The sequence below is a fragment of the Stylophora pistillata genome, chromosome 3, assembly GCF_964205215.1.
Source record: "Stylophora pistillata chromosome 3, jaStyPist1.2, whole genome shotgun sequence".
NCBI classification, from domain to species: domain Eukaryota; kingdom Metazoa; phylum Cnidaria; class Anthozoa; order Scleractinia; family Pocilloporidae; genus Stylophora; species Stylophora pistillata.
The window spans coordinates 45188065-45214377 of record NC_142521.1 but is presented as its reverse complement, the minus strand read 5'-3'; the positions used below and the strand labels follow the sequence as shown (position 1 = coordinate 45214377).

The 26313-nt window shown below is 38.2% G+C and overlaps 2 protein-coding genes, 1 long non-coding RNA gene and 2 pseudogenes across 5 annotated transcripts; 1 reads left to right on the top strand and 4 right to left on the bottom strand.

The window, feature by feature from the left end:
• Positions 1-7501: 7501 nt before the first annotated feature.
• Positions 7502-11602, bottom strand: LOC148736362 (uncharacterized; annotated as a pseudogene). The gene is made up of 8 exons (XR_015999408.1): positions 11409-11602; positions 11046-11138; positions 10618-10976; positions 10172-10303; positions 9856-9996; positions 9544-9733; positions 9227-9406; positions 7502-9012 (listed from the first exon to the last, which is right to left on the bottom strand). The product of XR_015999408.1 is annotated as an uncharacterized LOC148736362 (transcript).
• Positions 11603-12046: 444 nt separating this feature from the next.
• LOC148736361 (uncharacterized) lies at positions 12047-13292 on the bottom strand. The gene is made up of 2 exons (XM_088754936.1): positions 13055-13292; positions 12047-12477 (listed from the first exon to the last, which is right to left on the bottom strand). The coding sequence occupies exons 1-2, from the start codon at positions 13277-13279 to the stop codon at positions 12394-12396; spliced, it is 309 nt and encodes a 102-aa protein (XP_088611062.1). The 5' UTR covers positions 13280-13292; the 3' UTR covers positions 12047-12393.
• A 1819-nt stretch (positions 13293-15111) lies between these two features.
• Positions 15112-21316, top strand: LOC148736360 (uncharacterized; annotated as a pseudogene). Its single transcript, XR_015999236.1, has 10 exons — positions 15112-15612; positions 15758-15963; positions 16326-16501; positions 16747-16868; positions 16966-17359; positions 17539-17600; positions 17813-17856; positions 18169-18422; positions 19754-20113; positions 20424-21316. The product of XR_015999236.1 is annotated as an uncharacterized LOC148736360 (transcript).
• Positions 21317-21349: 33 nt separating this feature from the next.
• LOC148736359 (uncharacterized) lies at positions 21350-22212 on the bottom strand. Its single transcript, XR_015999237.1, has 2 exons — positions 21875-22212; positions 21350-21720 (listed from the first exon to the last, which is right to left on the bottom strand). It is a non-coding gene; the product is annotated as an uncharacterized LOC148736359 (long non-coding RNA).
• Positions 22213-23874: 1662 nt separating this feature from the next.
• Positions 23875-25154, bottom strand: LOC148736358 (trace amine-associated receptor 7b-like). The gene has a single exon (XM_088751563.1). It carries the CDS (start codon positions 25134-25136, stop codon positions 24216-24218), a length of 921 nt encoding a protein of 306 aa, XP_088607689.1. The 5' UTR covers positions 25137-25154; the 3' UTR covers positions 23875-24215.
• Between the last annotated feature and the right edge of the window lie 1159 nt (positions 25155-26313).

The following is a 26313-nucleotide window of genomic DNA, read 5'->3' as shown; positions in this document are numbered from 1 at the left end:
CGAGAGCCCCACAGAAGGCAACCATCATGTAATGTAAGTTCATCCTTCCTTCTGTAGAATGGTTCCAATTCTTTTTCACTGACTGGTGGCCACCCTTGTCTCGTGTGTTCTACCACACGTGGTAATACCGGATCTCTCTGGGTTGCTTGACGAACCATATCTGCATTGACTGGCAGCACTTCGAGCTGTGACACTTGAAAAATTTCCGCTGGATCAGCTACTTCCTTGCTGTACGCCTTTTTCAAGGGTAGGCGTGATAGTCCATCCGCGTTTCCATGTTGGGTGGTGTTTTTGTACTCAATGCTGTACTTGAATCCTGCTAGGAACAATGCGTAACGTTGTAAACGGGCAACTGTCATGGCTGGTATCCCTTTCTTGGGGTTAAGAATTGAGGTCAGAGGTTCATGATCTGTGCCCAGCGTGAAATGGCGGCCGAATAGGTATAGGTGGAATTTCTTGACTCCCCAAACCAAGGCTAAGGCTTCTTTGTCAATCTGGGAGTAGTTTCTTTCTGCTTTCGTAAGGGTACGTGACGCGAAGGCTATGGGCCGTTCTGAGCCGTCTTCTATTACATGCGATAGTACGGCCCCGACTCCGACTTGTGAGGCGTCGCATGCTAGTTTCAATGGTCTTTCTGGATCATAGTGGGTAAGTACCATGTCTGATGCTATGAGTTTCTTCACCGAGACAAAGGCTTCTTCACACTCTGCGGACCACTTCCACGGCTTGCCTTGTTCTAAGAGCCTGTTCAGGGGGTTGAGGGTGGTTGCGAGGTTGGGTAAGAACTTATGGTAATAGTTTACCAATCCCAAAAATGAACGGACTTGTTGAACGTTCTCTGGCCTTGGGGCATTGACGACGGCATCAACTCTCTCTTGGGTCTTGTGTAGTCCGTATTGGTCCACTTCGTGTCCGCAGTAGGTGATCTTTGTCTGGAAAAACTCGCATTTCCCGCGATTTGCTCTCAGGCCATGTTCCTTTAACCTCTTCAGTGTTTCCTCCAGGTGGGCGAGATGCTCTTCGTCATCTTTTCCTGTGATTATCATATCGTCTAAGATGCAGCTTGTCCCTTCTATTCCTTCTAAGATTTGATCCATTGATCTCTGCCAAATGGCTGGGGCTGACGTTATTCCAAATACCAGGCGATTGTATCGGTACAATCCTTGATGGGTGTTGACTGTCAGGTACTCTTGTGACTCTTCCTCCACTTCCATCTGGTGGTATGCCTGTCTAAGGTCGATTTTGGTGAACTTCTTCCCCCCTGCCAGCTTAGCAAATATGTCGTCAATGCGAGGGAGAGGGTACTCCTCTGACTGCAGTTGGGGGTTTACTGTGATTTTATAGTCACCACAGATCCTTACTGTACCGTTTGGTTTGACGATGGGTACAATAGGCGTCGCCCAGTTGCTGAAGTTGACTTTGCTCAGTATTCCTTCTTCCTCTAAACGTTTAAGTTCAACTTCGACTTTGGGTTTCAAGGCATATGGAACAGGTCTTGCTTTGTAAAACTTGGGTTGACTGTTTTCCTTAAGCGTTAGTTTTGCTTTGGTGGACTTGAGTGTGCCAGTTTCGTTTTGAAACACTTCACTGTACTCGTCCAGGAGTTTCTCTAATTTCTTTTGGGTTTCTTGTGGTGTTTTCTCTTTTGAAATGGCGCAGATCTGTTTCCAGTCGAGTTGTATCTCGTGTAGCCAATCTCTTCCAAACAAGGCTGGGCCTTGTGTCTCTACCACGTACAATGTTAAGTTCTTAACCTGATTGTTGTGTTCCACACGTATAAGGAGTTTTCCTTCTGGTTTCATCTTCTCTCCTGAGTAGGTTTTCAAAATGGCTTTGGTGTCCACCAGTGGTGTGTCTGCGAATATTTCCTTGTATTTCTGCGATGGAAGTGTGGATATTGCCGAGCCCGTATCGAGTTCCATTTTCAGGGTGTGTCCGTTGATCTTTGGTGTAACCCAGATGACCTCACCAGCTGTTACTTGGTTGACATTGTTTACTTCTAGTGATGCCACAAAACTGTCGTCATCACATTCATCACTCATCTCAAAAGAATGCAGATTGGGTTTATCAACTTTTCTTCGTTGGGTAGTGTTCTGATTTCTTCCAGAGCGGCAAACTCGTTGGATGTGGCCCAGTTTTCCACATTTCCGGCATGTTTCCTTCTTGAAGTAACACTCAGATGATTCATGTGTGGTGCCACCGCATCGATAACAATTATCACGGGGCTTCGGCTTCACATTATATACTCGTGCGTTTTCAGTGTTTATTTTGTTAACGTCGGATTCTTTACTACCCTGTAACTCTAAGGTATCTTTTGCCGCAGCTTCCATGGCAAATGCAATTTCCGTCGCCTTTGCTAAGGTCAACTCTGGTTCGGAGAGTAATCGTTTCTGGATAAGTTCATTGTGTAGTCCACACACTAGTCTATCCCTTAATGCATCATTTAAGCTCGCTCCAAATTCACAGTACAGTGTCAACTTCTTTAATTCAGCAATGTAAGTACTTACGGTTTCACCTTCCAGTTGGTTTCTCTTGTGAAAGCGAAATCGCTCTGCGATGAGCAGTGGTTTCGGAGAAAGATGTTTCTGTAGAGTTTCCACGATGGTTTTGAAAGACAGGCTGGATGGTTTCTCTGGGGCAGAGAGGTTTCGTAATAGCCCATACGTTTTGTTTCCCATTAGGCTGAGCATCACTGCTACTTGTTTGTCTTCCTTAATGTCGTTGGCGAGAAAGTATTGCTCTACTCGTTCAACGTAGGCAAGCCAGTCGTCGTTAGTTTCATCGAAGGCTTCTATCTTTCCAATCGGCATATTGTCCTAGGCCTGAACGTCTCTTTTGTGAGTTCTGAAAATCTCGTCGCCAATCTGTTGTGTTTCACGGATTTAAGTCAGACGAATTACTACAACTCAATACAAACTCAACATCTCTATTTTCAACATGGCGATTGTCAAATCTACAAGGTGCGCACGTGGCATGCGTGCGCATATGTGACAGATACCGCGGGCCGGCATGCCCGATATAGCAATCAGCACGCATCTATTAAGAAAAAATGGGTGCGCGGTAATCAGCTTCCTTGGATAACATCTCAAATTCAGCGTGAAATTGCCCTGCGAAACAGTCTTTTCAAAAGGTTCAGGAAAAACCCAAAGGACAATACATGGATTGCTTATAAGCAACAGCGTAATAAAGTAACTTCACTTAAGCGCAAAGGAAAAAGTAAATTTTGTTACGACACGGCATCGGGAGCGAAACATCCTGGTAAATTTTGGAAGAAAATGAAGCTTCTTCTTCCTAATTCTGGCACAAATAAACTAAGTAACATAACTCTTGTTGAGAACGGTGGGGTCACGGCGGAACCCAACCAGGTGGTGGAAATATTTAATAGCTATTTTTCCAATGAAGTTTCAACAAATCACCGTGAAAATGATTTCAACGATCATCCAAGTGTAAAACTAATCGCTAGCAAATTGCTGCTAGATCAGTTTATCCTCCAGCCTGTGAGTTGCGGCTACGTACGTGAAATCTTAGACAATCTAAATCCCCGGAAGGCTGTTGGCGTAGATGGAAACTCACCACGTCTCTTTAGGCTCGCTGCTCCAATCCTAGCGAAGGAGATAACACAGCTGATTAACTATCTGATTATGAACCAATCATGGCCAACCAAATGGAGGAGTGGGAGCTTGACACCGGTATTTAAAAAGGATGAGGATACGCGCCAAGAAAATTATCGTCCTGTTTCCATTCTTACCGCCATTTCTAAAGTGTACGAAAAGGTTATGTTTGATCAGCTGTACGGCGCTTTCCATGAACGTCTTTCTCCGAATCTATCTCGGTTTTTGAAAAAACACTCTTGTTGCCCCGGACTCTTGAAGATGACTGAGGACTGGAGGCGAAGCCTTGACAACAGGGAGGCAGTTATAGCCGTGGCAGTGGACCTGTTCAAAGCATTTGATTCTATTAACCATATCCTCCTATTGGCGAAATTAAAAGCGTGCGGCTACTCTCCGTTTGCATTAAACTTGATTTCTTTTCATCTGTTGCGGCGAAGACAGCGAGATAAGTTGTCCGGTGTTTGTTCTAGCCAATCAAAAGTAATGGTGGGCGTCCCTAAAGGGTCCCTCCTCGGACCGCTGCTGATTAATATTTATATAAATGACTTGAATTACGCCATTACCAGATGTATCGCTGAGGTTATACGCCGACGACACAACTATGTATGCCTCTGACGTCTCGCCCATGGTTCTCAAATTTGTAGTGAATAATGGTCTTGAGCGGTTATCATCGGGGTTTCGAGAGAATCATCTGGTGATCAACAACACAAAAACACAAGCAGTACCTATTGGTCCTTGTAAGTACAATTACGACCAAGCCATACATAGCTCTGTCATTGAGACACTGCCATCTATCAAAATACTTGGCGTTGAACTTGATAGCATGCTATCTTTCAAGGATCACATTACTAGACAGCTTCAAAAGGTATGCGCTAAAAGTGGCGCACTCAGGAGAATAAGGGATTTTCTCCCTGGTGATGTTATGTTAAGGCCCTATAAAACTTTCTTCCTCTTTTATTTTGAATACTGTTGCCCCCTCTTTCTTGGAGTGGGGAAAGTGCAAGCGATATCGGCTAGAGGATGCCAACTACTATATTCTTAGATCATTGCTAGGTTATTGCAAATCTACCCTTTATGATGATTTGTTGCGAATCTTGAATATGGAAACGTTAGACCAGCTCTACGAGCTCCTTGACGCTATGCGGGTAAATATAGTATTGATTGATTGATTGATTGATTGAGAAAGTCTGGTAACTAGTTTCTAGCACCAAGTCGAGGCTGACGGGAATAGGAGTTATATAACAAGTCCCAACAACGCTGGCCCCTTCGCTAATATGAAAGTATCTGAACTTGAAAAGTTTTTAAAGGGAGGAGATATTCAAATTTCTTTTAACGGTAAGAGCAGGAGAAGGAAAGAACTACTGGGGCTATGTTAGAATGCTGCGGAAATAAAAGTTAAAACATTGAAGAGGAGCAACGAAACGCGACCGGCGAGTTTAATCTCGTCGTTTTAACTCGTCGTTTATCTTAGAATTAATTGAAATTAATTCTGAGATAACGTTGCTAAGAAGAAAATTACCTCCCCATCCATTTTCGCTTCAGGATTGGACACATGACTTCACCGGTATTCCAGACCTCAGGTTTCCTGATATTTACCATTATCTAGTTAGAAAAGATGGATTCGACGAAGACTATTCGTACGAAATTCTTGACGGTTTTCGCTTATTTGTAGACGGTCATGTGAAGGATTTGAAGTACCACGACTTAAGTGATGACGATACAGATAAACAGAATGGATATTGCAATTTCCAGTTCAGCCATTAGACAGGCCAAAGTCGGAAATCTCATCTTATGTAGAATTTCAAAGATTCGTCATTTTTCAGCACATTATCCATGAAAAGTTTTTGTTTCAATGCTGGCTTGTTATTGAGTCCGTTTCGAATTGTTTTTTTATCCGACACGTCTTTTATCATATCGTCCAGTTGTTTGAGGTCGATTTCCGTTTGACAAGAAACGGACACACATTCTTTTTCTTTGAATACTGTCACTTCATTAATTTTGTAATTGCGTGACATTGCGTTACAGTTGTGCTACGATTTTACCCTTTGATCTTTTTTAGGGTTTCAATTTCACTTGCTTTGTTAATTGTAGTTCGTTTTCTTTGTCGTAATCGATCAAGTTTTTAGTTGTGTTTGCCATTGGTGTTTCGGAATCGATATGTAAGTTTTTAATATTCTATTTACATTTTCGCACAGCTCCCCTCATATCTTCTTAGCTATTGTTTAATTGTTTACTTACGTTTTGTGCACGTTACTATTTAGCGATGCATGTCGCACCCTCGTGGTCGTGTTGAAAGTTACTATGTACTTTAAGTGATCTTTCATCGTGATTTCGGGGCAAACTCATTTGGTACATTTGGGTCGTTCGTTTACTATCGCGTGTTTATTGTGTAGTTCAGGTTCTTCTCAGTTATTTTCATTGTATTTTGTTCTTTAGTCGCCACGCGAGTTCTTACAATAGTTCCTCTTAATTCAACAATAAAGATCAGTGGTTAAACCGCTTCGCCGTCTCTGTACCGCATCCCCGTGTTTTGGTACTAAAAAACACGAGGGATGCGTATTTATCTTGTTTTTCTGGGCATTCCAATTCCGTTTCGTCGACACGGCAAGTTTTGGGAGGAAATACTTCTTTGCTGTCTTCCATAGAATTTCGTTTTCTCCGCTCATTCAATCCTTTTCCGCCTTGGGATAAAACGATATTTACTCAAACGAGAGAAATTAACAAGCGCACAAATTTTGACTGTTTTAGGAATTGAAATATATGAATAGGGTTTGTTTAGGTTCTGTTTGAGAATCGCTTGCTTTTTCGGTTACCCCCTGTTTCGTACCTACGGTCGTTTCACAGCCAGTTATCTCGTACCCAGCTGGGTCGATTCGTACGCAGTCAGTTGAATCTTTTCGTACCCATACTAATATACCGGTATACTGAAGGTAAAAATAGAATAAACGAATTAGCAAAAATAAACAAATCTATTACCGTTGATGCCAAATGGGAACCACAATTACACTATTTTTTTTTTTTTTTTTTTCTTAAGTGTAATTGATACATTGTTCTGTAAGTAAAATAAGAAAGAGGGCAAGTTTTGAGCTCAGCAAAGAAAGAAAGAAATATGTTAAAAAATATCACACCTAACTTGCGCTATGCAAGAATTTAGCGTTTTTGCTTGTATCTTACTTGTATCCTACTACTCTACTTACTTATAATGATAATTTATAACCTCAAACATGATGACCATCCATTAAAAAGCCTACTCCCAAGGTACAATGACTATATTGTAAACATTCGAAGGAAATCCATTGTCAGGCCCAGCATTAACACTGAACGTTTTAAACATAGCTTTTTTAATAGATTAAAGCAAATTTATAAATTATAAGTTATAGTTAATGATGAAACTGCTAGCATATAAGGGCAAAGTAAACAGAAAACAATTGTCAAAACACGTAATTTTTTAAGTACAGATTTTCTGAAGTAAGAAATTTGGAAAAAAATTAAACTTTACCGTGGTCTACTTACTAAGGTTATAGCAAAGAATCGCCAACATCACCGAGCGGCCGTCCATGAACTAAGACTCACGGCTCAATCAACAATTTCAGTGACTCAATCGGCCATCCAAATTTATATATGTTTCAGTCAATTTCAAAACAATTTAATTGGTTTCTTTCAACTTGTTACTAAACAGTAAAAAAATGAGCTTGTTTGCGTCTACTTTCCCAGTTATCAGTGGTGAACGATTCCCTAATATTATGATAGCTCGCCCAAACAGCAGCACATATATCCCTCGAATATATCCCACCGACGCAGCCCCAAACAGTTTCTTTCGAAACTATCAGCCTTTATCCCTCGAATGGTTAAGTAAACCATTTAAATGTCGATTTCTTTTTCAGAGAAGAAAACTTGTCAGTATTATTTATGATTTCAATACAATTGTGCCACACAAAAAGGCCATGGAAATTTCCATGTAATACTCATTCACGTATACTTAACAGTATCAATCATTGTTAAACAAAATTGAAAGGGGTACAAGCAAATTTCCATGTAATAACCATTTATGCATAAAAAAAATATATTTTCAAACACTTTTGGCCAAAACAGGTCTATGGAATTTTCCATGTGCATGTAATACTCGCGTACACAAAACAGTATTGAACATTCTTGATCAAAACAGGTACATAAAAATATTCATGTAATACTCATTTAAAGGAAAAAAAAAAAAATTGAACGGGTACATGGAAATTTCCTTGTAATACCCATTTACGCGTAAAAAAATAATTTCAAACACTTTTGGCCAAAACGGGTCCATGGAATTTTCCATGTACAGATAATACGTACTCGCGGATACAAAACAGTATCAAACATTCTTAATCAAAAAAGGTACATAAAAATATCCATGTAATACTCATTTAACGTTAAAAAAAAAAATAACAATTTCAAACGTTCTTGGGCAAAAAGGGTACATAGAATTTTCCATGTAATACTTATTCACGTATACAAACAGTATCTATCATTCTAAGCCAATTTAAACAGGTAAAAGGAAATTTCCATGAAATACTTTTACGATTTCATTGTGCCGGATAGTGCCTCACCAAAATGATCCATGGAAATTTCCATGTAATACTTATTATCCACGTATACAAACAGTATCAAACAGTCCTGACCAAAGCGGGTACATGGAAATATCCATGTAATACTCTTTCACACGCAAAAAACTATAATAATTTCAAACTTTCTTAGCCCAAAATGGGTGCATGGAATTTTATAAGTAATACTGACTCATTTTCTAAAAATTTAGCGTCCGAAATACCTTTTCAAAACAGGTTTATGGAAATTTCCATGTAATATTCAGTCAAATTTTCAAAATAGCATATGATTCGTGTCAAAAGCAGGTCCATGGAAATATCCATGTCATACCCAATCACGAAGTAATTACAAAAATTTTACTCAATTGTTATTCACGTGTGTTCTTTGATAAAAGTGTCTCAATAGGGTAATGGTTTTTACAGCTAACGGCAAATTTCTTTCCGTTGCGTTCAAATGAAAACAAATCTCTCGCTAGACTTTTTTAAGACAAACGGTCAAAATTTTTCAATCTTTTTGCCTTGCGGCGAAATTTGTTTGCTTTTTAACGGCTAACGGTTAACCTCATTGAAATGACTCTTGACTGATCTGTTCGAAACTTTCACTCAAACAATTTTTCCGGCGAAGGGATTATAAATCTACATTCAGTACGATTGTCTTGCAAAGCAATTTCTCTACTCGTCGTTATCTTTGGACCCTGATCCCTCGCATGCTGAACGGCTCAGTGTGACAGCTTCTTTCCTAAAACCAGAAACAGGCTTCTCGTCATTATATACGGGTAATAAGTTCACGTTCCTTTGAACCGACGGTTTCAGGCAGGAACTCACTGAAACATAAAAATAAGGGAAAAACAAGTTATTACCTTTTGCAGCTATTGGCATTGTTTAAAGATGTTTTGACTACAGGCTACTGCAAGTCAGCAATTTTGTCTCACTTCCTTTAACCATTTTCGTAACTGTATTATGGCACAGAAAATAAAGGACTCAATGTCTGTAAAATGTGCAACTTTAGTACATTTTATTTGTACAATTGTGTCTTACATAGAGTATACGAGTGTCCAAACTCTAATACAATCCCTCTTGGAGGCACGAAAAGCTTTATGATGTGCTGCATGAGGTCCAACTCATTCTCAGCCACAAACCAATTTGTGGCACTTTTCGATGGTGTGCCAACAATAATGACACAATTTTTTTCGACGACATCTGTCAGTCCAGGGCCAGCTGTTTGCAAGAGATTTAAGCATTCAGAGACTATCATGCCACACTGAGTCGTTTAATTTATCACTAAATCAAGACTTAACACTAAATGGAAATTGGAAATTTTCTAAACCAAATGACAAAAACAAAGAAAATGTTACCTTTAGCGGACATCCTACTCCAGGCAACATACAATGTGTAAGCCTTCCCTCCCGGGGTACATTCCTCCAGGGTTTGTGTAAGGGATTCATCTCTTTCTCTTACAACAATGATGTAGTGAGTCATCTTTAGCCTTGTGTTCAGGCCACATATCTGCCTTAAAGTAGACTTTAATTTTTCCTCACTCCAGTTCTGGAAAGTTGTCAAATTTGATAAATTAACAGCAGTCAACAATAGCCTCCTTTGCATGTAAGAATCTTTATAAGAGAATTTAAGAAAAAGAAAAAAAAAAAAAAAACAAGCGATGAGCTTACTTTCTGTTTCTGTATAATGATTAGATCAGCACCACCAAAGGGAATTCCTTTCAGTGATACGGCAGAGACATTATGATCCTCAGAAGAAATTGCGCAATAAAATTGCCATTGATGCGCGAAAGTATAGAGTGTTCTGAAAGAAAGAGGAAAAGAGGCCATATAAGTACAGTTTAAAGTGATAGCATCGATTACTTTCGACGCAGAAACATTCTTCTGTGTCATTTCTAAGCTGTTGGTACGGTAATTAACCAAAAGTGACAAAATTTCCTAAATAACTTGCACCTATTATCGCCTTCTATTAGTTGTAGGAACTATACCGTTGTCTTCTCCTGCCACTTCAGCTTGAAGGGCTCCTTCGACGAGTGCCATGAATTCGGCACTTGCCTTCCCCTTTTTGACAGTGCTGATAAACGGCTGAAGGACATCGCGTCCAGTGAAATGGGGAAACCTTTAATGCCAAGCAAAGGAAAAAGCTGTAAGAGCACAATTACTCCTCTCCATAAAAAAAATTATGATAAAAAACTGTACTTGGCAATTTATCTTGTGGCTTTGAGCTTAGTGTTTTTGAACTATTTCACTATTCTAAAACAAGGCCATTGTACAGAAAATGGATCATAAATTGATAGATGCATTTCAAAGTAAGAATTTTTTATCACAATGGACATGGACACATGAACAAAACTTTATGTTTAAGTAGAAGTGTAATCAAAAGTGGTAATAATTGAGTTTCGAAGTTGTTAAACTGTTATATTGAATGAATACCTCTCTTCCGCCTCCTTCCATGATCGACAGCCAGCTTTCTTTACGAATTCCGTCTTCAGAGCTGCTGTGTTTTTTACCTCTACTGCCCTTTCCTTTAATTCTGCAAACGACAGTTTACCACCCGCCAAATTCCCCAACAGCTCTGCTAGCTGTTCAGTGTCCAGTCCCCTCAGGCACTTGAACTTTGAGGCAACGATGTTGGGCTGTTGCACCGCTCCGGAAAGCAACTTTTTGGCCTGAGAGACGCTGCTCGTCTGGTCCTTTATTTCAAATTTCTCATATGCCAGAAACACTTGTTCTAAGGCGGAGAAGGCTGGCTCCTGGAATCCGCTAAGCAGATATGTGAATTCAAGAGACTCCTACAAAAGAGTGCAGTGTTGCATGCTTTTTTTCATTTATTCCTTATCAATATGAGTTAATTAGTTTACCTTTGAATTAATAACTGAACTGCAGTAGTTTCTCCATTCAGTTGTCTTCTGTCCCTTGAACTCATCTCTTAAAATTGAATGGCACAGCTTAACCTTAATAAATATGACATAAATTATTCATTACACTTTAGCCATATCACTAATACTGGTTTTATTACAAATTGACGGACTTAATTTGTATTTAGCGAGACAGCCCAAGAAAACAATTTTATTAAAATGGGACAACAACGTTAAAAAATTGTACCCAAGAAATATTACGAAGACAAAAAATAACTTTCTCTCTGCTTGTGTATCTAGACCGCACAAGAGGACTAGAACATACATGAAATGAGACAAATTTCTAGAAAGAGCAGAACTTAGTACCTTTTCTTGAGAAGTCATTTCATGATGGAAGCGGTCCATCCGGTTGTGCTTGAACGCAAGTTTCAGCACGTCTTTTTTTGGCATTTCTATAAGATAATCCACAATTTCGTGATCAGGACTTAGAAGTGTTACAAAAGAGCGTGACGGAAAAATGTTGATATTGTGTTGCTTCGTATTTCATAGCAAAATCTCCTGTGCGGAGATAAAGCTCTGGCTTACTAATCTGTTAACAAAATGACCTCCATGTATTTATACTTGATATTCTCCGGATCTTCCGTTAACATAGCCTGCATGGCCGCTCTTCGGTGGTTGCCACCGATCACCTCTAACTCGTATTAATCAAGCTTGTCCTCTTTGAATGCGTTTGGCCTTGAAACGCCTTTGATTATCGCCAACAATGGCTTTTGACCAAAAGGGACCTCATTATCCTTAAATTCGGTCACGAGGGATTTCACAAACACTTCATCGAGATCCCGAAGTGTGTAATCTTTCCTTGGGGCTTTTAAGCTCGATACTAGAACTTTTCGAGGCCCTGCACAAAAATGAGCTACTTTAGGAACCAATATACACAAAAATTCAGAAATGAACAATTTCGAATTCCTACCAAACGAAAGCTTTACAATAATCACTCGCGCAAAGATATGGCGTAACATTGCTGTGACGAATCCATTACTGGCTCATCTCCACTTTCGCTTGAAGATGTAGATGCACCGGATACAGATGAGACACTGGCGCTCACGTTTACGTTTGTCGACGTAGACGCCGTAATCGACAAGGTTTCAGCACCAAGAGAAAATTGTTCACTTGGTTGTACCGAAATAGTGTTTGACTCATTCTCATCTCGCCGTTTTTTGGCTTGATTTTCCTCGCAGCCACTGGTAGAGAAACTACTTGCAGGTCGTTTGCCAGAACTTGACACGGGGAAGAATTCTACTTCAAGTAATTTTCTGACTTGTTCTCCAAATCTTGAAATGTCAGAAATTTCTCAGTACAACTGTTTATTGAGGTCGTCGGTGGGATTTAAGAACGTAACGTCCAGAAGAAGACTTTTTTCCGAGTTGTATTTTACCTAAGAAACAATGAATGCCTTGTGAAATATCATAAGACCATTTTACCTTATCTTTTAGGAAATACGTTGGTGCGAAAAGTAAATTCGATTGAAAATGCGGCATCACCGACTTATCCAAACACGTTTGGCGGAAACGAAGACCAGAAACGGAACTTTCTTGCGCCATTTTTGAAAAGTGTTGCACATTGATTGCTATTGTGCTCGCATTCCGAAACGCTTTAAATTTTTGTGGGAAATTTCATGTAAGCTAGCAGCTAAACTAAAATTATTTTCTTTGATTACGGTATATAGGTAGTAAAAAATTAAGAGTGAATGGTCAGAGTAAGCTAAACGCCGAAAGAGGGAAATCCATTGCTATAGACAGGCCAAGTTTACTTAGTGCAAACCTTTTGGAAGCCAAATCAAATGCAGCTAATCTCAGACTCGAGAACATTTATTCTCCTCGATATTATTTTTCTACTGCACGATGAAAAAGGATCTTCATCTCGTACAAACTCAACATGATCTTTCTCAGAGCAAATTCTCTTTTCTTCTAACTAAAGATTAAAATTTTCAGAATTCTCGAAACGAAACGTACCTTGAGTTTCCTTAGATCTTCACTCGCGGGCTTCATGTGAACAACAGAACCAGGATCAGTGCCATCCTGCGCTAGAATGGGTGATTTATTGTGATGATGCAGCGTGCGTACCTCTCCGTTTTCTGCTTTCGTGAAATACCACTTTCTGCCGGAATAGTGCCGCTTTTCCCTTTTTCCATCTTTCGAGTAAGGTAGTGAGGACCCTCTACCATGTGTTGTTGCCATATCTTTTCACTAACTGAATTTGTTGGGCATGGCTTGTCAAATAGCTGACCGGCATGAACCCTGAAGAATGTGCGACGACAATTTGAACCCGTATCGTTTGTTTATTGGTTAATATGCACACCCTATACGAAATTCTTTTGTATGCCCGATGACGTAGGAGTTTTGAAATTTCCGACAGCCGCACCACGCTGTCGAAGAAATCGTTAGTTTTTTCAAACTGAAATAGTAATACATGAACGGCTATGGATATGGATTACTTCAGTTCGGTTGCAGAAGAGCCTCTGTCACTCTCGATTCTTTCAAGTTTCGCCGAAGAGCCATTGGTAGGAACATTAGTAACTGAAGAAAGCTTTGAGAGCTGAGCTACGAGAATAGAAGAGTCAGCCGTGGAAGTATTTCAACCTCTCTTATCAAGCACGCCTGCTAAACGGAAAAGGGAAGCCTCGATCGGGTACGAATCGTCAGACTCTTCAAGAGCTGAAACACCACTCTCGCCTGAGCACAGAGCTTCTAAAGAGCAAGAAATGGAAACTTCTAGCAATGCAGGTTGTGAGGATGATAACGATGTGGTCCTTTCTGAAAATGAAAGCTTCAGCGGTAGCAAGGCGCGAAGCGGCAAATTTGAAGGTAACATTTCTAATCAACTCTTCCCTAACTTCAAAAACAGAACGTTTTTCTTTATGTTTGAGGATAGTAATTCTCAATTCAGAAACACTGTAGTTGATCTAGGCGGAAAAGTAGAGGAATTCTTTGATGTTCTCAAAGTAACAGATCTCGTTGTGAAAAGCCGGAAAACTGCTTGCCAGCTTGTACCGTCTGTACAATTCAATATCTATTCACGAGGCCAAAGAGCAATTAAGAGCTCCTCCAAGTATTTTTCCTCCATTGTTTCATATGATGGTAAAATCGTGGACGTCGCTGAAAAAAACGATATATCAGTGTATTCCAAAAGGGAATTTTTCCGACTTATCCAAAGTGAAAAACGAGATAGGAACGAACTGACCTCAAAAACCCAACGCCGGAAACGCGCAAAAATTAGAGAACTGAAACCTCATTTTATCAAAGTTGAAGATCAGTCCAGGAGGTTTTGCCCCATTTTCAAAGAATTTGACAAGTTTCCGACTTTAGACTTAGAGGAAGACCGGGAATCCAAACTGGTTTTGGGCGGAGCACACAAAGCAAGTAGAAAGGCTTACTGTGGACATTGTGAGGAGCACATACTAGATAGTGAGCTGGATTTGCACTGCAAAGGGGAGCGTCACAAATCCATAATACAGCAACCAGGATACTGGAACAATCTTGACGCCCTAATCTATAAACTACCATCTATTGGGAAATTAGAGGATCAATAAAAAAAGGCATTTTGAAGAGCCGAGTTTACGTAATTTTTGTTATTCAGTTCTACTATATACGGGGAAGGTGGAAGGAATGCCTGACCTGATAATATAACATATTTAAAGTTCTGATTTAAAAATATCTGTCAAAGACTCAAATTGTCTGCAATTTAGAAAGTTTCATCATACCTTCTTAGTTGTCACCTTAACCAAATTATGCATGTGGTAATAATAAAAAAGGAGAAGTTGAAATTTCTTGCCTTGTGAACAAAGAGACACGTTTAATTTCTGCCGTAGGGAAAGTTCGTAAAGTGAGAAAACCTGGAGGTTGCGATCGCGAGCAGTGTCATGCTGCTTCTTTGAAAGAAGGTGAGGCTAGGCTAGGCTCTAACCAAAGAAGTGATAATTGTGGTGATTAGATAAGGAAGTATCACGAACTTCCCAACGACATATCGTCACGCATTTCTGAGTGTTGTTTACTAGAGAAACTGGGTTCGAAATAGAGAGTGGACGTAAACACCAAAACAGCCAACAGCGTAACGACTTAAAAAAAAAAAAAACCCAACCAATCCGCCATTATTTCGTTGCTGGCTATGCCATATAGAGCAGAACAAGTGGGGAAGGGTAAACGTTTTGGTAGAGAGAGGAAACTTGGGTGGTTTGTTTCCGCCGTTCGCTGTTTTGTTGTTTGCGATCGACAGTCATTTACTGCAAAATTAAGGCACGAAGGCGATTACTCAGCCTGGTTCTCAGACGATCCAAGAGCGCGCTCGTGATTTTGACGGATATTTGAGCAATTGGATTCAGAGATATTCATCATTCTGTGGGTTTCTTTATATTTATAGCAACAAAATCTGGATGATGTGCTGAGAAATGCTTGGAAGTCATGGATCTTGCAGAGATGTGCATGATACGTTCGAATCTTCAGGGCAATAACTCGCTGCAAAAAAGGCAGATCGTACTTGATTGGCTACGGATGCATGCCAAACCAAATAGAAGGTACAGTACATCTTATGTTTTCCTTTAGTTTCACCAACAAGTTTCTTCTCGTAGATTGTCTAAATCATTAATACGACTAAATTAGGTAAAACGTATTTGTAACCATCTCTTTATAACGTGATTCCTCATGTTTGTTTCCTTATAGTGACCTTCAAAGCATCCCTTATTATCTTAGTGGATACAAAGTATGCAGTACAGCATACCGCGTGGTTTTTGGACTGAGCGCAGCAGCCTTAAGTGAAACGTTTCGCAATTTTCACGCTGGTGTGAGAGTTTTGCAAAAATCAAGGAGCAAGAACTTAAGTCACAAGAGACTCATGGCCGAAACTTGGATGGAAGCATTCTTCAAAATGCTCTGATCAACGCAATGCCTTATTAAGATTGATTGCTTCTTCATTGAACCATGGTTACATAGACAGACCTGACAAAGGTGGCTAAATAAGTCCTATGCGTCTCCACTTCTTAAAAAAGAAGAAAAAAAAAAACAGTAGAATACGACAATAAAACGAATTTCGTTTGGCATTTTGTTTAGATGTGAGCCTGTCTTAATGCAAACTTCTAGAAGTATCCCTCGGAATATATTGCACTGATTACTTTGAACTCCTCAGTGCACTCAGCCATAGTTTAACAGAAATCCTAGTAACCTGAACTGATTTGTTTGTGTGCTATAAATCTTTACAACGACAACTTTACAACAACTTGTTGTTTCACATAGATTGGCGATAAGATGCCTGACACGGGAGCATTGCATCTTCCAAGCTTTCTGGACAAAACCATCGTGTTTGGTTATTTGAAAGCTGATATGGAAGATGAGAATGAAGATGTCATCCATTACAGTACTTTTTGTCATCACTTGAGAGATGTGTTTCCTTTTGTTAAAATACCCAAGGTGATATGAAGTTCCTGAATTTGTAGTGTTATTTTTGAATGGTTATGTATAATTGATGATATACTAAGAACAATTGTTGTTTTAAATCCCTGGATCAGATGTAGTTTTCATGCAACTTTGATTACAATAACCCCAGACTGCAAAATAACAATACAATACATCAAAGCAATATCTCTAAAGGTTCAGATAATTGATTCCTTGTGACATTTCAATTTTCAGTACAAAGAAACTGTTGTTTACTGCAGGTAAACCGATTTACAAGATGTGATTACTGCACAGTATTGGGTGAGGAAAAGAGAAAAGCTCAAGATAAAGATGTGCGGAACTACTTGGACAAGCTTTTTGATTTCCACAATGATCTTCAAATGTAAGTGCTAAATTAATTTCAGTGAGACACATTGCTTGTGTTTTTAAATGTTAACTGTTTCCTGAAATATCTGTAATGAAACATTTTTTTTTTGTAGGAAAGAGAGAAAAGTGTATTACCACCACAGGGACAAAGCTAAAAAGTATCCACAAAAATATGCATGTATTGCACAAGATGGTATGGATCAGGCAAAGCTTCTCCTTCCACGATTAGTAGTTATTGCACATGCATATGCTAATGCAAGAAAACTCCAGACCCATTTGACTGGTGTGTTAAACCATGGGAGGCAGCCTAAAGGTTATTTTGACCTATTTCAATATCCCCATGATGCAAATCTCACCATTAACATATTACTCCTGGAACTGCAAAGCATGGGAGAAGACTTGCCTTATACCTTGTACCTTCAAATGGACAACTGTTGGAGAGAGAATAAAAATCAGTTTGTTCTCAACTTTTTAGCCCTTCTTGTGAAGCTTGACATTTTTGTTAAGGTATGTTGTGCTCGCTGCTCATAAGGAAATGAAGTTTGAAAAGTGATACACTTAAATGAAATATAGTTTATCCTAATAATTTGTATTTAATGATTTGCAACAATCTACTGGCACTATGGGGTGGGGATGGCAGTGATCATGAACAAAAATTCCTTCAAATCCAATTTTTGTCTTTACAGGTAAAACTAAATTTCTTAATGGTTGGTCACACTCATGAAGCTGTTGACCAGATGTTTAACAAGTAAGATTGTGAGAATTTCATTTTCATTGAATTAAGTTGAGAGGGAAACTATCTTTGAGAATAGTTACATTGCAGAACCATCTTGTTGATGCTGCCGAATACTTAGTCAAAGTTTCACTGCTGGGATGATACTTATAATTGCCAGCTTCAAAATTCTAATTTTGCACATATGTTGTTGTTAACTGATAGTCATATTAAATTGTGTCTTACAGGCTTTCTGAATTTCTGGTAAAGAAGGACACAAGAACCTTTAAAGGTACTGTTAGGAGGAATGCAATCAGTGAACTTTTAGCTTGGAAAATGACTGTTAGGAATTTATCTTTTAAAATTTGACCACCTGCCATATTTGACATGTATACCTGATATGTAAGCTGTTGTTATCCAATTAACAAACAAAATGAAAAGAATCAAAATATCTGCAGAAGAGTAGATTGGTATAATTATTGAGTCATGGCCATGTTTATACAATTATATTTTAAGCCTTCAATTGATTGATGTTTATCCTCTCCTGACAATATAATATGGATGGATACAATATCTTAAAATGTTTTCTCTGGTTAATTGGTAGAGCTTATGACCTCCTTTGAGAGTTGTTACACCCCAACTCCAAAGGCTGTAGAGGTTGAACATGTTTTTGCTGTGAAGGAGTGGATGTCGCCCTTTTCAACTGTGCTCCACAACATCTCAAATCCTCATGCTTTTAAATTTACAAAAGCTCCTTCAGGAAAAGTCGTTATGCAGTACAAGAACTGGGGGAGTGACAAAAAGGAAAACTGGAAACCAGTAGACCCTGATCCAGAACAGTGGTTAACTATAGTGAAAGTGAGTGGAAATATCTGCTGTACGTTAAGGAGCCGGAATAAATAAAAACAAAAAATTCCAACAATACTTATGAGGGATAATTATACTCTGTCTATACACTGAAGACAATACCTGTTTTGCTCAGCTGGAGTATGATGATCTTACATTTTAATTCTTAGCATTATGCTAGACCAATAATAATAATAGTAATAATAATAATAATATTAGTAACAATGACAAGTACTATTAGAAAAATGGCAAACTGATCTCTGTTACTGCTTGATGGTATTATTGTAATGAAGTTACTTAATTAGAAGCTTATTTATTGTTTAGGTCTATTTCATTCTCTAGTCTAATTCATGTCCTTCAAATATGAAATTTCTGGAATAAGTGTTTTTGCTACAGTTTTTTTAATCAAACAACAACAAACATATGAAACATATGTGTGAACTGCGGTTATGAGACGTGTATGAGAACGATCCTTCGCAGTAAAGCACTATTTGAGCAATAGTGAAAATCAGACCTGAAAAAAATTTCAGGCCTGTACGGGATTCGAACCACTGACCTCTGCGATACTAGTGCAGCGCTCTACCAATTGAGCTAACAAGCCAACTGGGAGCAGGCCATCAAATTAATTCGATATAAACCCGTAGATGATAAATCAAACAACAACAAACATATGAAACATATGTGTGAACTGCGGTTATGAGACGTATATGAGAACGATCCTTCGCAGTAAAGCACTATTTGAGCAATTGCTCAATTGCTCACTATTGCTCAAATAGTGCTTTACTGCGAAGGATCGTTCTCATATACGTCTCATAACCGCAGTTCACACATATGTTTCATATGTTTGTTGTTGTTTGATTTATCATCTACGGGTTTATATCGAATTAATTTGATGGCCTGCTCCCAGTTGGCTTGTTAGCTCAATTGGTAGAGCGCTGCACTAGTATCGCAGAGGTCAGTGGTTCGAATCCCGTACAGGCCTGAAATTTTCTTTTCAGGTCTGATTTTCACTATTGCTCAAATAGTGCTTTACTGCGAAGGATCGTTCTCATATACGTCTCATAACCGCAGTTCACACATATGTTTCATATGTTTGTTGTTGTTTGATTTATCATCTACGGGTTTATATCGAATTAATTTGATGGCCTGCTCCCAGTTGGCTTGTTAGCTCAATTGGTAGAGCGCTGCACTAGTATCGCAGAGGTCAGTGGTTCGAATCCCGTACAGGCCTGAAATTTTTTTTTTTCAGGTCTGATTTTCACTATTGCTCAAATAGTGCTTTACTGCGAAGGATCGTTCTCATATAGTTTTTTTAATGATTGAATTTTTATTATTTATGTCAGGCTGATGCAGAAATAAGTGTAGATGTCCCACCAGATTATGTTGCTCCAGATACAGAGAAGCTTGAGCTTCAGCGGCTCAGATCAGACAATGAAAAATATTTCAGATCAAGATTGTTTCTGGAACAACATAAAGAAGGTTGGGCATCACTACTTGACCCTGAAAATACCAGATGGCATCTGCCAGAAAGGACAGTTGCTTGGCCATTGAAAGAAATCATTGCAAACAAGGAAAGAGTTAAAGAAAGACAAAAACAATTGGAGGCTGCTGGGAATAGTGTGGGTTTTTTGGGGCAAAAACCTGAAGGTGTCCCTGAGGATGTGGATGATATGGTCAGAACTCAAGTGGCTCCTGTGCGAGAGGTGATTTATGCTAAAAATTAATACATACAATGTGTGCTCAACTCAATTAAGCCTCCTACTCATGCAAACTTGTAGCTATTTTAATTTGGCCAAAGCCTTTTGGTGTACGTGCCCACCAAACCTTTCCATTATGTGTTTTATTCAGATGCTGACTCAGCCACAGCTGAATTTTCCTTTAGGTGACCACACACACACACACACACACACACACACACACACACACACACACACACACACACACACACACTTAAATTCCTATCAATTATGGCTTTCACAATTGACTCAATTTATAATTTGTTTACAATTTCAGGTGTACAGTGGAGCTTACAGGAGGCAGACAGCTGTGGTCACCGAGGTAGATAACTTTGAAGGAGTTCTGCCAGGTTGCATTGTTGCGGTTAATCTTGAGGGAAACTACAAACCTCCCCATTTGGCAAAGGTAAAGGAAGTCACTAACTCTTCGTTCACTGTGGAGTAGCTAAAAGGTACTTACAAAGGAAAGTGGGTATCATGGCCTGGATGGACTTCCAGCCAAATTCCTAAAGAAAGTGTAATCTATTTTGACATCGAATTAGACGAGAATGATAAACTAAGAAAGGAGTCTGTCCAGTACTTAAGAAGGAGATACAAAGAGTTAAAAAATGGTGAAATGCATGATTGAGTATGCATGTATATCTAGGTTCTTTAATTGATCCAGAAGTGTATGGAAATTCCCATAGATCTTCTATCAACATGGTAAAATTTAAGATGTTCAGCTATAATCAATCTAAACATGTGCATCAAAATTTCCATAGACCTCCCATTAACATGGTATAATGCAAGATGTACAGCTATAATTGATCTAGACATGTGCATGGAAATTTCCATAGACCTTCCATTAAAATGGTATAATGTAAGATGTTCAGCTATAATTGATCTAGACATGTGCATGGAAATTTCCATAGACCTTCCATTAACATGGTATAATGTAAGATGTTCAGCTATTAATGATCTAGACGTATGCAAGGAAATTTCCATAGACCTTCCATTAAAATGGTATAATGTAACATGTTCAGCTATAATTGATCTTGACATGTGCATGGAAATTTCCATAGACCTTCCATTAACATGGTATATAATGTAAGATGTTCAGCTTTAATTGATCTATAGACATGTGCATGGAAATTTCCATAGACCTTCCATTAAAATGTTATAATGTAAGATAAAATTTCCATAGACCTTCCATTGAAATGGTATAATGTAAGATGTTCAGCTATAATTGATCTAGACATGTGCATGGAAATTTCCATAGACCATCCATTAACACGGTATATAATGTAAAATGTTCAGCTTTGATTGATCTAGACATGTGCATGGAAATTTCCATAGACCTTCCATTAAAATGGTATAATGTAAGATGAAATTTCCATAGACCTTCCATTAAAATGGTATAATGTAAGATGTTCAGCTACAATTGATCTAGACATGTGCATGGAAATTTCCATAGACCTTCCATTAACACGTATATAATGTAAGATGTTCAGCTGTAATTGATCTAGACATGTGCATGGAAATTTCCATAGACCTTCCATTAAAATGGTATAATGTAAGATAAAATTTCCATAGACCTTCCATTAACATATATGGTATAATGTAAGATGTTCAGCTATAATCGATCTAGACATGTGTATGGAAATTTCCATAGACCTTCCATTAAAATGGTATGATGTAACATGTTCAGCTATAATTGATCTAGACATGTGCATGGAAATTTCCATAGACCTTCCATTAACATGGTATAATGTAAGATGTTCAGCTATTAATGATCTAGACGTATGCATGGAAATTTCCATAGACCTTCCATTAACATGGTATAATGTAAGAATAATGTTCAGCTATAATTGATATAGACATGTGATTGGAAATTTCCATAGACTTTCCATTAATTAACATGGTATATAATGTAAGATGTTCAGCTTTAATTGATCTAGACACGTGCATGGAAATTTCCATAGACCTTCCATTAAAATGGTATAATGTAAGATGAAATTTCCATAGACCTTCCATTAACATGGTATAATGCAAGATGTTCAGCTATAATCGATCTAGACATGTGCATGGAAATTTCCATAGACCTTCCATAAAATGGTATAATGTAACATGTTCAGCTATAATTGATCTAGACATGTGCATGGAAATTTCCATAGACCTTCCTTAAAATGGTATAATGTAAGATGAAATTTCCATAGACCTTCCAATAACACAGCAAAATTTAAGATGCACAGTTATAATTGACCCTGACATGTCTATGGAAATTTCCATAGATCTTCCATTGACACGGTAAATTCAGTAACGTTATAATCGATCTTGAAATGTGCATGGAAATTTCAAGAGATTTGCTTATTAAGTGTCCTGGTATAATGTAACATGCATATGATTTTTAAAGTCCCTTTGGATTATCATCTCTATGGTAATGTCTGCATATACATTTGTAAAAAAAGATTCTTAGAAAAATCGCTTTCAGATATGCCATATCCTACTTGATATATCTAAAGCATGTATGTATAAATTTCAGTAAATACTGAGTTCTCAAAAGAAAGTCTGTTTTTGTTGTAAAAGTTGTTGTAATCAATTCAACTGTGGAGTGGCTTTTATAGACTATTAAACTTTTTTTCTTCCATATAGTTGAGTGTCCTGGTAAGAAAGATACATTGTAGAGTACATGTTACCCAACATATACTGAAGTGGCAAAGAAGCATCTCTTTGACTGCGATTTTTACCAAATTTTCTTTACTTCAGAAAATCTGCACTTAAAAAATTACGTGTTTCAAGTGCTAATAATAGTAAGAGCACAAAGGTCAGATAAGCTTCCATTGATTGCACGTGCAGCCAATTATTGTCCAATCACAGCTGTTCTTTCTTTTTGTCAATCAAACTATGCTTAGCATGCCTGCTTCGGTTCAGTGATTTATTACAGTAATTCAGATCACAAGGATAAATAATTCCCTTCCACCTTTTCCTGCTGATAGCAGTTGACAATCACTAGTATTCAATGTAATGAAAAGACTTTAATCTACGTTTAATTCTAATATCAGTTAAAACATCATCGAAGGACACAAACTTTGACAATTTGACTCCTAGCGATGTCAATAGGTTGATTTTATAGTTTAGCCATTATTGGCTGTAATACATGATGTTATAGTTCTCACATATTGTTAATTAAAAACTGTTATCTCAAGAAAAAATGTTTAATAAACCAGGGTTCGGGATTAAGTGCTCCCATGCTGGTCACACTTTCACCCATAGACTCATGGCAGCTATTTATTTTGGGCATCGGTACCACTAGCCACTACATGTTGCCATGGGAACTTGGGGATCCCGGAGGATTATCACCTCAAAGAGGGGATTACTACCCCTCTGGCGGCTAAGGAATTATCACCCTTGATAGAGAATTATCATCTATTTGTCGCATAATCAGCTAGCTTCTGACCTGTATGTTATGTCAGCTATTTTGTGACTGGAGGGCTTAATCCCCCACCCCTTTACCCCACAACTGTGTTCTTATTGTTGTTTCTAGCTAGTAGGTTGAGAGCATTAATTTTTAAATATAGTCTAGCTGTGTAAACACCCCATATGTATTTCTAATCATTTTTAATCATTTTTATTCGATTTAATCATTGTAATTTTCCCATCAATATATAATTTTACTGTAATATCAGATATTGTAAGAAATATACAACTTTTTTTAGAGACATGTTTCGGCATGCGGAAGTTGTATATTTCTTACAATATTTATCCTACTTGCTGCTACTACGACCTTATGGAAATATCAGATATGTAATTTTATCGGATGGTCTTTTTTAATAAAGACGAATTTATTTATTTATTTATTTATTTATCTATAATGAATATTAAAGCTGTACAGAATATTTTAATCCGGCTCTTAACCATGTTGTATATTGCATTTGCATTTTCGGATCACAGCTATTACAGAAGTAATTTAAATATATCAACAAAGTTGAAATGGTAAATTGGCCACCGTAACGATTACAAAAGATGACGTTTCGAGCGTTAGTCCTTCGTCGGAGCGAAACCGAAGTGTCGGCAGAAGTGTCGGCCTGAACTAAAGATTACGAAGTGGATATTCGGCTGGATTTCTTTGGTCCTGGGACTTCCCGCAGAATACCATTTTTGATATACCTGCCCTAAATTCTGGCATCCCCCCCACATAGAGTATAGGATTAATTAGCGAATTGGCTAAGAATAATGTTAGTATTGTGATGGAAATTTGAAAAAATGTGGACCATTTTGGAATGATCAGGATTTGAAATGTAATAACAATTTCCCAAATAGTTATTGGTAGAAAAGTTATTAATGATGCAGAGGTAACAAAAAATAAAGTTTTCGTCAGTTTTCTTTCCCTAAGAACGGCTGCACTATGACGTTGAGGATGGCAACTACGAGGAACTTTGATATAAATGGAAATGTAACATACACAAATGACAACAAGGAGAATGAAATAAGAAGAAATAACCCAAACAGTATTAAACGGCCGGTCGGTAAATAGTTCTATTGTACCCTTGCATACTGTTGACAAATAAATAAAAACTATGAATATTCCATAAACCCAATTCTTGATAAAACGATGCTTGAAAGGACGATGTGTTGCGTGTGCTCGTTCCAACGAAATGAAAGCGAGATTAACAAGAGATGTAAAGGGGAAAAAAAGAAATATTGCGAAACATATTCTGAAATAAGTTCTATCATAACTCTCCAGCTCTCCGTAACACCCAACCATTAATAAATGAATCCGCATCGGCCCTGATACTGCTCCGACTAATAAATCAACTATGGCCAGATGTATGATCAGGTATTTACTCCGGCGTTGTAGCTGGTGCTGCTTTACAAATACAGTGATGGTAATGATGTTAAGGATGGCTATGGCCAGGCATTCAGTGCTGAGCACAACAAGCCATGGAATACAGGTAGAAAATGGAAGCGACCACTGGAACACTTGAGAAATGTTGCTGGAATCGGTAGCCATTGAGTGCCACTGGAGTTGTTTTACCGTAAGCCAAATAGTCTAAAAACGAACGAAAGTATAACAGTTTGCATAACGTAACAAAACTAATCCGGAAAAAAGACTGACTACTGGTCATGATCTTTCAATTAGTCGGACTGTTTGCTCGATCTAATCTGACAAGTAATCCTGAACAACTGCCACATATCGTAAGTACCTTACCTTTGCCTAGTGGAGGCTTTGTTTAAGTTCCGTTGGTGAACCTGTAGAAGAGTTCAATTCGTATCATGATCGAAAGAAAACATATAACGAAAAGCAGAAATAAAATAATTGATGTAAAATACAAAATTGGAAGATATTGCGTTTAACTTGACGTAGGACAGACTAACCATTTGCAATTCGCCAGTGGAAAATTTTCGGTAAGACTTTATCCGAAACAGAAAAATTTAACAGTTCTTGATAAATTACACATTATGAAGAATCACATTTTGTACAAATTGTCAAATGGTGAAAAATAACTATGTTTAAAGTCCTAGAGTGTAAGTCATTGCCAAAACAAGTAAGGGTCCTCTTGTTAACTACTCGCAAAAATTGGGCAAAATTCAAATAAATGCAACTCCAAAAATTTCCTTGAAACACATAACCTCTAAATTTTAATGAAAAATTGCAAGCGAGGGTATGAAAATAATTAAGATTTGCATCAGACCAAATGGTGCTAAAATGAGTAAATAATACGCGACTTTGCTAATTCTGCGTCCAAAATGAATGGGATTGGCCAACCCAGCACCCTGTCTCTCAGGGAGCAAGTTGTTCTTGCGACCTCGATCTTTGCTGTTGTTGGGTGATATGCAGCATACATTTCCAAAACCTTGGCTGACTCGTCTAATGTATTCACGAGTCTTACCACTTGTAAAGGTCGTCTAATATATTCACGAGTCGATCGGTGAATCTCATTAAAACTTTCGTCATGACGGTTGAACGATACTTTCGTTCAGCAGTCCTTAATAAAATGTTTTTACGTTTCCTTAAACCTTCCATTCCATTCCTATGAAGGTAGATCCTCTGGAGGTCAAATTAAAAGAGTCGAAAAGTAATTAGGTCAAAGAATGATCAATTCGGAAAATAGTTCAAGAATCGGTGTACTTTTGGAAATATTCAGATAAACGTTTTCCCTGTTTTTCCCCAATAATCTTCATCGGCT

Coding starts and splice junctions, on each gene's coding strand:
- LOC148736358 (XM_088751563.1), bottom strand. CDS start 25,136: ATGGCTACCGATTCCAGCAACATTTCTCAAGTGTTCCAGTGGTCGCTT.
- LOC148736361 (XM_088754936.1), bottom strand. CDS start 13,279: ATGGCAACAACACATGGTAGAGGGTCCTCACTACCTTACTCGAAAGAT. Junction 12,478..13,054: donor AAGATCTAAGGAAACTCAAG/GTACGTTTCGTT, acceptor ATTGTTTCTTAG/GTAAAATACAACTCGGAAAA.